The sequence below is a fragment of the Peromyscus eremicus genome, chromosome 8a (assembly GCF_949786415.1).
Source record: "Peromyscus eremicus chromosome 8a, PerEre_H2_v1, whole genome shotgun sequence".
Lineage (NCBI taxonomy): Eukaryota > Metazoa > Chordata > Mammalia > Rodentia > Cricetidae > Peromyscus > Peromyscus eremicus.
In genome coordinates, this window is record NC_081423.1 from 43,171,148 (window position 1) to 43,184,179 (window position 13,032).

Below are 13,032 nucleotides of genomic sequence, written 5' to 3' on the forward strand. Positions count from 1 at the left end.
CATCCTAACAAAGATACTTAAGAATAAAACCCACAGAAGGACTGAATGAGGGTTAAGACCCCACAGGACCAAGTGAGAGGTGTACCCAGGAAGGACTTCTCACAGCTGAGGGGGTGATGGCCCATTCAGCACAGCACTTGGACTGGGGATAGGCAGGGCTGGCTGGAACTGTACAGGATGAAGTAAGAGCTCAAATGACCTTTGAGGTTGCTGGGTTGAAAGCATGTAGGCAGGGAAATGACCTCTGACTTGATAGTATCCATCCCTTAAGGGTTGGGATGGACATGGGCTCTCTAGGTTGTCTGAGGAGCTTAAAGATGCCTTCCTACCAGGCACCTAGTGGCACCATTTCTAAAGGAGCCTAGGAAGGGAATAGCTGATTGGCCAAGCTCATAGAGAGCATTCCCAGACCAGACCAACTTCATCAGGTTGGAGAATGGAGAGCAGAATGGAAGACCAGTCACACGGCATGGGGAAATCATATGTGCAGCCTTAAGCCACATTTTTACCCTGTTGTGGGGATGGACAAGGCCACCCTACAAAAGATTCTTCATGTGCCAACCAAGGATAGGTGTCAAAAGACCTGCTTCCTCTAAGGATGATGACATTTGTAGTACTTGTCCAGCCTGGAGATGCTGAGCGGCCCTCAGGGCCAGGAGGCATAGACCAGCTTCTGTCAGAAAGACAAGCTAAGTGGGACCCTTGCCCCACCCCACATTCCTGATCCACAGCAAGGGAAAAAACAAAAAACAAAAAACCAAGGGTCTACAGTTAAGGTGTCCCACCATGGGGAATGTGAGTATGAGGGACCTAGGCCCATCACTCATATCCCTGCCTGGCTTCCCACACACCAGACACTGGGTGACTAGATGGCAACCTCATAGGTGCCTCCTGCACCTACAGAGCCAAGCCAGGATAAGTGGAATGGACAGGCCAGGTGTGCATGCCCTATCTAAGCCTCAGTGGTCGGTCCACACAGGGTACTTTTCCAGCCTAAGCACTCTCAACTTCTAAACTGCAACAGCAAGTCAGAAATGAGCTGCTGTCCTGCCCACCCCACCTTCTTTATTCCCTACAGCAGTACACAGGCTTCCTCCAGCCTATGTATGCACAAGGCCTGTGATGAATCCACGGGACCTGAGAAGTGGACACAAGGATCAGAAGTAGCCATACTAGTCTTGAGCCACATCTGAATAATGGGTTCCACTGTCTTCCTGCACAGCCTGAGACCCTATGGCACAGCTCAGCTAGGCCCACTCCAGGGAGGGAGGTCTATGCAGAGGCTCTGCTCCCTAGCCTTACCATCTACACCATCAACTGCTCTGGCCATTTTCCTTGATGGCAGGAAGGCAACATGTCCCAACTCAACAGAGAGGCCAATGGCTTCTTAATGATGGTCTAAGCTTGATTCCTGGCCCCTAGACTCTTAGTCAGGGTGTCTACCTCCCATCTTGGCATATCACAGAGGGAGCTCTGGGGATATAAGCAAGGGGAATCTCCCCAGGTATTGTCCCCTCTGCTCAAGCTGTCCCTTTCACTGGACAATGAAATGTCGTATCCAAAACCACAAGGATGCCTCTGCCAACAGATCCAGGAGGCTGACAATAGCCTGAGGTCTCTGGGAGCAGTACTCCCTGGACATTCCGACACAGAACTCCCAAACATTGGTGGACCAGTCGGCCCTCCCTTTCCTGCTGACCATGACTTTCACATGGACAACAGCCTTCATGGTGACCCAGGGCTTACCAGTGGGAGCGGAGGACGTTCAGAAGCAGGATGCTGCCGCCCAGGAAATAGCAGGCTAGGTAGGGGGACCCGAAGGCCCTGCTCAACTTGCGAGTTCTCTGCTCCCACCTTGCTACCTGCATGAAGGGCCAAGAATAAGAGCAAGAGGTGAGTGTTTGCTGGGGTACAGGGAGGGTGGAAGAAGCAGGTCTGAGTGCCCAGGCCCAGTGCCATGGGAGGTGAGTGATGGGGTGTGGCAGCTGTGACCAGGGGAGTCAGAGACATCTCGGGGCTCTTCTCCACCATCCCTTGCTGTAGCCAGGTCAGGGTGGCTAATAGGCTGGCAGTCAATGCCTAAATGTGGGGACTCAGTTCTCAGGCTGTCTTGGGAGTTGTGTCTCCCATCTCATGCAGTTCCAAAGGCTCCTATTATCAGAAAGAGACAAGACACCACCAACAAAGAAGCCCCAAAAATGGTGGCCCCAAGCCTCTTCCTGTCACCATCAGGAACTCTCTCAGGATTGTTTCAAGGGGCAAGACAAAGGAAAGGCAGGCCTTCATCCCCACTGTGCTCAGCCTGGCCTCTCCCAAAGGTACAGACTGCACATGCATCATTTTTAGCCTTAGAATCCAACTAGTCACATCTCAACTCTCAGTGTTAAGTAGCCAGGCAGAAGAAGAAAGGAGGCAGCTCTCTCGCCTCTCTGCAGACCCCACCCCTGAGTTCTCTGCACACATCCACATCCGGGTTGCTAGGGTTGCCCCACTGGGCTCCTGGTGCATTGAGCCTGACCCAGGTGCTCAGACGAACCCTCTGCTGATGCAGAGAAGGGAGGAAGGGGTGGGGAAGATGCTGAAGGACAAACATACACTCTGATTGCCTAATTATGAAAGCAAGCTATCCCCCTCCAAGTCCTGAACGTGAATATGTACGTGTGTGCACATGTGCATGTCCATGTGTCCATGCACATGCATGTGCATGTATGTGTCTGTGTATCCCTGTGTCCATGTATGTGTGCCCACGGCCCTCAACTCAACTTGGAATTTTTTAGTTTTAGAATGGTGCAAAAGTCCTGTTTTTGGTAGAAACCACACTTAAAATTTGCATTCAGTTCTTTCCAGACTATGACATGTGATCTAATGCCCTCACAGCCCTGAGCAGTGTCAGGGTACAGCCCCATCGATCATGAGAGAACTGACTGCTCCTCTACAGTGGACTATGCAGGCAGAATTTTTTTTTTTGGTTGGGGGGGACCCTTAGTCAATAAATGACATGAGCTAGTCAACAGTTTATCATAAAATAGGTCGTGCGTCACATCAGGAGCGGCTGAGCTGGGATCCTTATTTAGATGTTTTAAATACATTCAGTGGGGTTTGTCTGTCTGTTTTTATATTTACTACTATGTTTGCATATAAGTATGGAAACCTGTACACACACACACACACACACACACACACACACACACACACACACACAGAGGCAGGCAGGCACGCACACACAAGTACCGCGAAATAGATGTGGAAGTCAGAGGACAATTGTTCATTCCTTCTACCATGCCGCCTCTAGGGATTGAATTCAGGTCATCAGGCTTGGCAGCAAGTCCCTTAACTTGCTGAGCCAACTCACAAGCCCCCAGATAAAATTTTTATTTACTATGGCTCACCCAGACCAGACCCCCACCATAGGCAGTGTATATCCATGGGGGGGTCCCAAACCCCCCACACTGCTGACATGGCCCGTGATTTTTATTTGCTGGGGAGAGACTGGACTGTCTCTCATAGTGCTGCACTGTTTCATTCCCACCATTCTGGGGCACAGGACACTAGGGTCCGTCACTACATCTATCACCACCCTGGCCCACAGTCACTGTCTGCCGCACAGCTGACTCCCCAAACTGGCCTGCCATTTTGGGAAGCTAATTAGTGGGGAGGTGCTCACCAGCTCCAGGTACTACTGATGAACTAATTAGCGTAGGGCCGCTGATTCTCCATCTCCAGCATCCCTGGAGATGCTGTCCTCGAGCCCACATAAGGGCAGGAGAGGCTCTCCCAGGAGGGCTCTCCCAGGCCTCCTCCTTCGTCATTCTTGGTACACTCGCCAGATCTCTTGGAAGGCAAACAGCCCTTAGACCTCTCCGGAAGGTGCCCCTCACCTCAATCCCCTGGGATGCTGAGTTCTCTTAGGAGGAAGAAGGAAGGAGGGCCTTGGGGGTTCCGGGGATCCCAATGCCTATGGCCTAAAGCCACTTCACATACTCTTTGGGACCGCTCCATGTGTTTGTGTTTGGACTAAAACTCAAAAGGGTTTTTTTAGTGCCACCACCTCTGTGACTTCTTTTGGGCCTTTCCATCACCCCACAGAAAAGCCTATACCCATCAGTACCCACCCACCCACTTCATTTTTCTTCCCCACTCCTGGTACCCACCAGTCTGCTCTCCATCTCCAAAGATTTGCCATGCCAACAATTCACATAGACCCACAGCCTTTGTGGGTGGCTTCCTGCAATTTGTGCGAAGGGTATATGGATTCTGGTCCTTGATACATTACCCTGTCCAGTCACAAGGTGGTGGACATTAGGGAATTGTCACTTTGGCTTTTTTGAATAATGCTGGCAGTGAGCACTCACGTCTAAAGCTCTTTATGAGCATGTGTTATCCTCTCTTCTGGCCATACACCCAAGTGCAATTGCTGGGGTCGAATGAGGAGAGAAAGGGTGGGCTCGGCCCAGGGAACTTTTGCATGGGTGGAGGGGTTGGTAACCCTAGTTAGTGCTACTGTTATCAGTGACACTACTATAAAGCATCAGTTGCTATGGAGTCACTGTTTTTCTTGGTCTCAAAACAAGGCAAATGCATGGGAAATTCCCATCCACAGGTGCGGAGACGTAGACTGAGGCCTTGGAGACTTCCCCTTAGGCCCCAGCCTAGAATTCTATCCAAACACCTAATCAGCACGTTCGCTTGTTGTCTTAGTGAGGGTCACTATTGCTGTGATGAAACACCATGACCAACTTGAGGAGGAAAGCGTTTATTTCACTCACAGTTCCATGTAACAGTTCCTCATCCAAAGTAGCAAGGGCAGGAACTCAAGCAGGGCAGGAATCTGGAGGCGGGAGCTGATGCAGAGGCCATGGAGGGGTGCTGCTTACTGGCTTGATTATGAATGCTTGCTAAACTTGCTTTCTTATGGAACCCAGGACTATCAATTCAGGGTGGCCAAACCCACAATGGGCTAATCACTAATAAGAAAATCCCCCACAGCCAGATCTTATGGGAGCATTTTCTCAATTGAGGTTCCCTCCTCTAAGATAACTGTAACTTGTGTCAAGTTGACATAGAATTAGTCAACACACTTGTGGTCATTGGATTACCCATCTCTGGTTCACTGATATTTCTTCCCCCAGTTGATAATATTCTCAGATATAAAGTCTCAGGACATGTGGGATCACACAATAACATCTCTATCCCTAAGGGACCCTCCCATAACCTGCATCACACAGAGGTCGTGGAATGGAGAGTCACAGTTTGGGGGACTTCCTTGAGAGAGGGAGGGAAAGAAGGAAGAGGAGGAGGAATCCCAATATTGGATGAATGGAACCAGTGAACAAGGCATTGGGAATGGCCTAGGAAGAAGCCAAAAGGGAATGGAAGGGTTCTACTGTTGATGGGAGCTGTGGTGACATCTGTCAGGACTGAGACAGCTGTGCGCTTCAAGTATGTATGTTTCACTGTACGGACAATGTACTCTAGGACGTTCTTAGAAATCGCATCCTTGCTGAACCTGACCTCTAGGGTCAGATGAGAGAGTGAGGCCGGCTGCCAATGACATGGACCCTGCAGGCCCTCCCTCATCCCCTGAGGGCAGGTCTTTCCTCCTGGCTCAATGAGGCCTTCAGTATGCACCCCTAAACACCAAGGGTACATGGCAGGCCTGCAAAGCCCATACCACAAGAATATTCTCATGCAGCAGGAGGGAGGCCACCCTGTAGCCAAACTAAGCCTGGTACAGCCCAGCCAGGCCTTGGGTCCCTGACACCAAACTCTGCTCTGTTTCCAGCCTTTGGTGTTCTGGAGACAAGAGGAGGGACCCTTGAGCACTGTGACACCTGAGCCTCCCTCACATTGCCAACTCCGTCTGTCACTTACTGTCACTTAGCCTGTGACAGTAAGTGAAGAATGTACTTTTTGAACAAAATGGCACCAAAGGCCTCACAGAAAAGGGGGAAAGCAGCCAGCAAGTTCTATGAATAACCCCATCACTTGGATTCAAAAGCTGTTATTTGAGCCAATCAAATTGTAGCCTGTGAAGACTCCCAGATCCTAGGGTGACTCTGCTCTGCTGTCCTTTAGAAGCAACCCATGAGCACTCATGAGATCATGCACCAGGGAGGGGCCCATGGATGTGATTGTCACCAGCCTGCTACCACGCTGAGTCAGCTACCTCCTTGTGTGGTGGGAGAGTCAGACCAGGTGATGGACAGGAACATTCTGGCACAAGTGTCTCTCCCAGGGGGTATGAATGCTGTATCTTCCCTGGGTCTACAGCTACCTGAGCAGGGACCTCGCTCTTTTCTTCCAGGACCCACTCAGGTTGGGAAGGTGGTCTGGCCACGGCAATGATGCCATCCTGGCCATATCAGTAGCACATGTGTGTGTGCCTCTCCCTAGAGGGCCACACACCTGCCAATCTAGTCAGAAGGGATGATCCTCACTGGAAGTTTCTAGGGTTCTGTTCTTGGTGTCACCAGGTACTACATCACTGGCCTCAGATAGGGGTCTTAACCAGTAGTCCATGATGAGTTTTGGTCAAATTCAAAGCACTAAACATATTTTACCCAGCAATTAAACATTCTGAGTTTTCATATGAACACTCTGGCTCCCAGTCTATGATGAAAATCTCTATGATGAGATCACTGTACCGGCCACTCCAGGTGGCCAGCAGTCTTCCCTGCTGCTCATGTATGGCAGAAGCTCCCACAGGCTTCAGCAGGCTCACAGTGACCTCACACTTCCCAAACCCTCAGCATGTAAACCGTCTGTCGTCAGACCCCGTGCAATATGTAGTCCTGGTCAGTGTCCACAGGAAAGAAAACTGTCTTTGGAAGCTCCTATGGGGTGCAAACTCATGATGTCAGAGCCAGGAGCTTTCAGACTCCCGTGGTCACCTGAACCTGCCACACAGACCCTAGGATTGTTGGGTGTAAGAAAAGGCCCCCAGGAGGCTCCAGTGCAAGCAAGTAAAGCCTGGTTATGCTGTGGGCTTGTTTGCTTTGTCTTTTGTTTTCTTGAGACAGGGTCTCACTATGTAGCCCTGGCTGTCCTGGAACTCACTCTGGAGACCAGGCTGGCCTCAAACTCACAGAGATCCACCTGCCTCTGCTTCTGTGCTGGGATTAAAGGTGTGAGTGAGCCCCATGCCCGGTTCAGAAAGTCAGTCTTTACAAATGAGGTGACCTTGCTGAAATAACTCTACCTACCATAGTTACTGAGGGATTCCAGATCTATAAACGTGCTTAGTTAGCTCAGATCCAGGCAAGTGCTTGGGAGATGTTTCTATTTATTCTATTGCCACAAAGAGTCGTGTCTTCTAGGGCCCTTTCCCAGGAATGCTGACAACTCTGTCAGGAGTAGGACCAAAGAAGGTCAGGGTCTGCAGGATATCCTGTGAGTGTACTTTTAGTGCTCATAACCTAAAGCACAGAGTAAGTCTCCAGCTCAAGAAGGCTATGGGAAATACTTTCCCACAACACCCATCCATTCATTCATCCACTCACCTAGTAATCTGTTCATCTACTGATATAGATCCTGCCCATCCACCTGTCAGTACATCCATACCCACCCTTCTATCCATCCATTCTCTATCTACCCACCCACCCACCCATTCATCTATCCAGCCATGCATTTATGCCTCCATGCATCCAGCTACCCACCTACCCATCCATCCATTCATATTCATGCATCATTCTACTCACAGACCCAACATTTACTTGGGGGCTGTTATAGGTCAGTAACTGTTAGAAAGTAAGGTGCTTTGAAAAGAAAACAAAAAATATAGCAATGGTGCTCCTGTTTTTATGCCATGGGTGTGATTAAAGCCAAATGTGCCTCATTACTGAAAATGCCAGCGTGAGCTTCTCCCGCAGGGAGCCACTGGGCACAGTGGAATTGACTAATGAGAGCAGGCGGGCTCTTCCAATCCAGTGAGAGCTACAAAGGCATCAGAGCTGCTTTAGGGGACTAGATTATTTTCTGGAAGCATCCTCTTGCTTACTTTTCACAGCTCCAAAAAATCCTGGAGGTAACGGCTAGTGAGGGTAGATTTTCTTATTTTAAGGTTAATTTTAAATTTTCATTTGTGGATGTGGGTGGGTGGGTGTGATGTGTATGGATGGCCAGAAGAGAGTTGGAGGCCCTGGAACTGGAGTTCCAGGTTGTTGTAGCCACCTGACGTGGGTGCTGGGAACTGCACTCGGGTCATTGGAAGAGCAGCAAGTAGTCTCAACTGTGAGCCACCTCTCCTGCCCCAGGTGGATATTTTGAATGCCCCACTGGAGAGGGACAGGCTTCCTGTGTTTACTGAAGAACTAGCTGCCAGGCATCTAGATGGTGTCCAGCAGAACACTGGGTATTTGGAGTACTAGCTTCCGGGCTGCAGAACCAGCTCCTCTCACCCCGCCTTAGCAGGTGACTCATTGTCTCTTTGCTTTAGCTTCCCTTTCTGTAAAATGGAACTAATAATAATCAGCCTCAGAGTCATTGTGAGGGATAAGGAATCACTGTGCTTGAAATTCTTGGAGAATGTGGTGGGAGCATGCACACACTGGGGGAGATGCTGTTTGTTTCATTTTGGTCCCTGAGAGGAAGTGTGCAGTCTTCCCCCACATGGAGCAAGATGACACTAGGTAAGAAGAGGAGACACTCCACGCTCCAGAGGACACGTGGCTCCTGTCTCCCTCACCCCAGGCAGGCTCCAGAGAAACAGACTCTTAGTGGGGGACCTAGTGTTCTACTACCCATTCTTTTGGCAGATAGGCTCTAGAGCGGGATTGGGTTTGGATCCCTCTGGCCCAGAGGTGTTGAAGGCACAGCTAAGACTGCCAAGGCCACCACGTATCCATTGTTCCAACAATCCTAGAGGGCCGGGCCAGAGCATGAGAAAGCTCACCTCACATGTGCATGCTTCCGAATACACACCTGTGCATTCGGCCAGCTGATGTACACCTCACACACACACTGGCAGGGTCTGAACCATCACTCCTCACTTTGCCTGTGTGTTGTGGCCTGGGAGCTCAGCAGTACCCAGCAGTACCCTTCATCACTCTGATGAGCCAGGCAGCTTCTGGCCCAGAGAGCAAGCTCTCACCCAGGCCTCCCTGTCCAACATGCCTCCCTCCTGCACTCACGCTGATGTGGCCTTGCTCTCAGTTGCCATTCCCAACTCAGTACCACCTGTCATTCAGGTACTGGCAGCCTCGCCCCTTTCTGAGGCCTATCTTTGTCTACCAGGGGACATTTTCCTCCTTGGAACTTTGAATCCTCTAAAAGCGACTGTCATGGAGCCCAGCTGGTCACCTCTGATGAAATTATCTTCTGCTTCCGAAACCAGCCTGATGAGAGAGCCAGCCCTTCCCCCTGTGCAGATTCACTTACGCACTGGACTGCCTGGAGAGGGTCCCAGTCACATCTGGCAATCTGGGCACAAAACCCTGGCCGATCTAGTACCGGCTGCCATTTCCAGTCAGCCCACTGCTTGAGCTCACTTTCTACCTAAGGGACTGTGGCAAGCGGCAAGGGCGGCAAGCCTCCTATGGTGGTTCTGTTGTGCAGGGAGACACTGCCTCTTCCTCCCCTCCCCCCCACAGAGAGAGGGGGGAGGGAGGGAGAAACCCCAAAGAAGACGTCCATCAGATTGTTAATTCAATCTGGATTCTAATTTTGGCTACAGGACTGCCTGTAGCACCCTATGAAGATAGAGCCCTCTCCTGAGTCCATCAGGAAGGGATGGGCAGCCGTACCCTTGAGAATGACTCGGCCAACAAGTGGGAAGGAAGATGCCTACACAATCATCGTAGGAACACTCCAGGATGTAATGTTCAGTTAAAAAGTATGCACAGAAGAATCTCAGCTGGTTTCCGTGCAGAAATTAATAGGATTAATACCATTCAGATGGTAGGGAACCCAAGAGCCAACACAATCCTGAGAAAGGACTGGGAGAGCACATGCTTCCTGATTTCAAACTTATTCCTAGCAACCGTAACCACACGGTGTAGTGCTAGCACAGAAATGAACATACAGGATCCAGAAACTCCCTATGCTCATCAACTGCTTTTCCACCAGGCACCAAACCAAACAAACAGGAAAAGAGTAATAGTTCAGCAGAGTGCTGAGGCAGCGGATGGATGAGGCAGGAAGAAGATCAGTGACAATTAAGGGGCCATGGGAAGAGAATGAAGCCCGTCAGCCTGGGATCTGAGAGTCAAGAATCCTCAACACAGCTAATGAAGCCAACAGAGACAGGTTTTCCCAGACACCTCAAACTAGGTTGCTAGAAATAGCAAACTGTGCTCATCGGGGCCGAGTGTCGTGGCCTGAGTCTATGTCGGCACGCCTCTCCCCTCCTGAGTCTAAACAATGTGCCGCCAAAGCCTCCTCACATTGTATTTACAAGAGGAGATTCTATCAAATAAAAGACATGGGTAAACTAGCTCATGTGTTTTGACAAATTTTGTTTAATCTTTCAACCTTGATGTAAATTACATCCTTTAAGCAATGTGACTTTAAAAGGCATAGAATCCTATATATAATTATTTTAGAAAAATTTGTTAGCTCACTTTTTGAAAGATTTTTTTTTATATTTAAGGACTTTTTATATTTTTATTTTTATGTGTATAAGTGATTTGCCTCCATGCACCATGTGTATGCCAGGGAAGCCGGAAGAGGGCGTTGGATCACCTGGGACTACAGTTATAGGCTGTTGTGAGCTGCCATGTGGGTGCTGGGAATCAAACCCAGGTCCTCTAGAAGCGCAGCCAGCGCTCTTAACCACTAAGCTATCTCTCCAGCCCCGATATAGTCACTGTGAAGACACCTAAGTGTGACCCTGTCCTGAGAACCTACACCCTTGCCCTAAATATAGAATGTCTTTTTACCAAATAATTCTCTCCTTCCTCATCCTCCCTCTCTCCCCCTTCTCTCTACACATACCTGCCCTTCAATCTGAAAACTGTATTTTCTCTTATCTCCACTTAATAAACTTGTTATTTTTGCTTGTCCTGGAATTCCTTTCTGTGGAGTAGTCAAGAATTCAGCTTTACCCGAGTGGAGGTTCCTGGGGAGGGGACTCCTCAGGCTGCTGAGAGCACACACCACCACCGACAAGCCACACTCACAGAATAAAGCAGGGACCCTGCCTTGTACCCCCACACATTTAGTCAAAATAATGAACTATCTGAAGATGAGACATAAACAATTAAATTCTTAGAGTGAAACAGGGATATAAAGCTTCATGATTTTGAACTAAGGGATAGTTTCCCAGAATAATTCTAAAAGTACTAGCAACTAAAGGAAATCAATTTAAAAAAAAAAAAAAAAAAGGATGGTTGCACACAGAAGAACGCAAATAGGTCCTTATTTATCACCCTTCACAAAACTTAACTCCAAAGGGGTCAAGGACCTCAACATAAGGCCAGATGCCCTGAATCTGACAGAAGAGAATGTGAGAGATAGGCTTGAACACATGGCATAGGAAAAGCCCTTCTGAACAGGACACCAACAGCACAGGCACTAAGAACATCAGTTAGTTAGTGGGACCTCGTGAAACTGAAAAGCTTCTGTATGAAACCATCATTTGGGCAAAGCACAGCCTACAGAATGGGGAAAGATCCTCACCAATTACATACCTAATAAAGGATTGATAGCTAAAATGTATAAAGAACTAAGAAAGCAGAATGCCAAGAAAACAAGTAACTCACTTTAAAAATATGACACACAATTAAACAGAAAGTTCTCAAAAGATGAAACACAAATGGCTGAGAAACTCTTTTTAGAAATGTTCAACACTCTCAGTCATCAGGGAACTGCAAATTAAAACTATTTTGAGATTTCATCTTACACCAGTCAGAATGGCCAAGATCAATAAAACACATGCTGGCGAGGATGTGGAGTAAGGTGAACACTCATCCATTCCTGATGGGAGTGCAAACTTGTACGGTCACTATGGAAATCAGTGTGGTAGTTCCTTAGGAAGCTGGGAAGAGATCTACCTCAAGATCCAGCTCTACCACTCTTGGACATATACCCAAAGGATGCATCATCCTACCACAGAGACACTTGCTCAACCATGTTCATTGCTGCTCTATTCATAACAGCCAGAAATTGGAACCAGCCTAGATGTCCATCAACTGATGAATGGATAAAGAAAATGTGGTACATTTATACAATAGAATATTACTCAGCTGTTAAAAAAAATGAAATCATGAATTTTCAGGTAAATGGTCAGAGCTAGAAAAAAAAATCATACTGAGGTAACCCAGATCCCAAAAGACAACTGTATAATCTTTCTTATGTGGGTGTTAGCTTTTAAGCCTTCAATATGTGTGCTACAATCTAAATAACCACAGAGGTTAGGTACCTAGTAAGGAACTAGGGAAGAGGAGAGGCTCTCCCAAGGAAGGGGAGCTAGAACACACTGTTAGACAAAGGAGAAACTAGCCCAGGAGGACTGAAAAGGGAGAGGTAGAAGAAGAGACTTTGGAGGGGTAGCCAACACTACACACATGGAAACCTACTGTCAAAGCTTCCTAAAATACACACATGGAGGAAAGGAATCTAAATGGCATCAGCAAATAACCGGGGTGATGAGGCCCCAACGAGACATCTTACGGCATCAAGTAAAAGTAAAACCTCCAGTGCCAGGAATGGGTTACATCTGGCTGAGCTGCTGACCAAAGGGGCCCATGGAAACCTCCAAACATCATAGACTATTTTGCCAAGGCTATTGGTTATTCTCCACAACCTGATGGTAAGAACCTATGAAGACAACACTTACATATGCCACCAGAGAAGTTAAGCTGGTGCCTAACTAGAGCCTTTACCCCTACTGACTAGCATTCATGGTACTGGAAGGTACTCTGCATGCTACCAGAGAGAAAATAATCATCAATGTCTCCCAGCTACAAACCCTGAGACTTACCAAGTGACCTGCCTGCAAGATATGCTGGTACAATAGGCACAAATGTTATGAGAATAACCAACCACTGTCTGATTGGATTTAAGGCCCACTCCACAAGATGGAATCCATGCCCGACA

General features: G+C 48.5%; 1 protein-coding gene across 4 annotated transcripts in view; it reads right to left on the reverse strand.

Moving 5' to 3' along the window:
- The window catches only part of Pemt (phosphatidylethanolamine N-methyltransferase), an 87,500-nt gene that overhangs the window by 14,112 nt on the left and 60,356 nt on the right, over positions 1-13,032 (reverse strand). For all 4 annotated transcript variants that reach the window (XR_009380630.1, XM_059270797.1, XM_059270799.1 and 1 more), the window contains one exon: positions 1,747-1,862. Coding sequence is in view for 3 of the 4 variants with exons in the window: in XM_059270797.1 (XP_059126780.1) it covers positions 1,747-1,862 (116 nt within the window). In the remaining variant the exon portion in view is untranslated. The remainder of the gene's footprint in view (positions 1-1,746; positions 1,863-13,032) is intronic.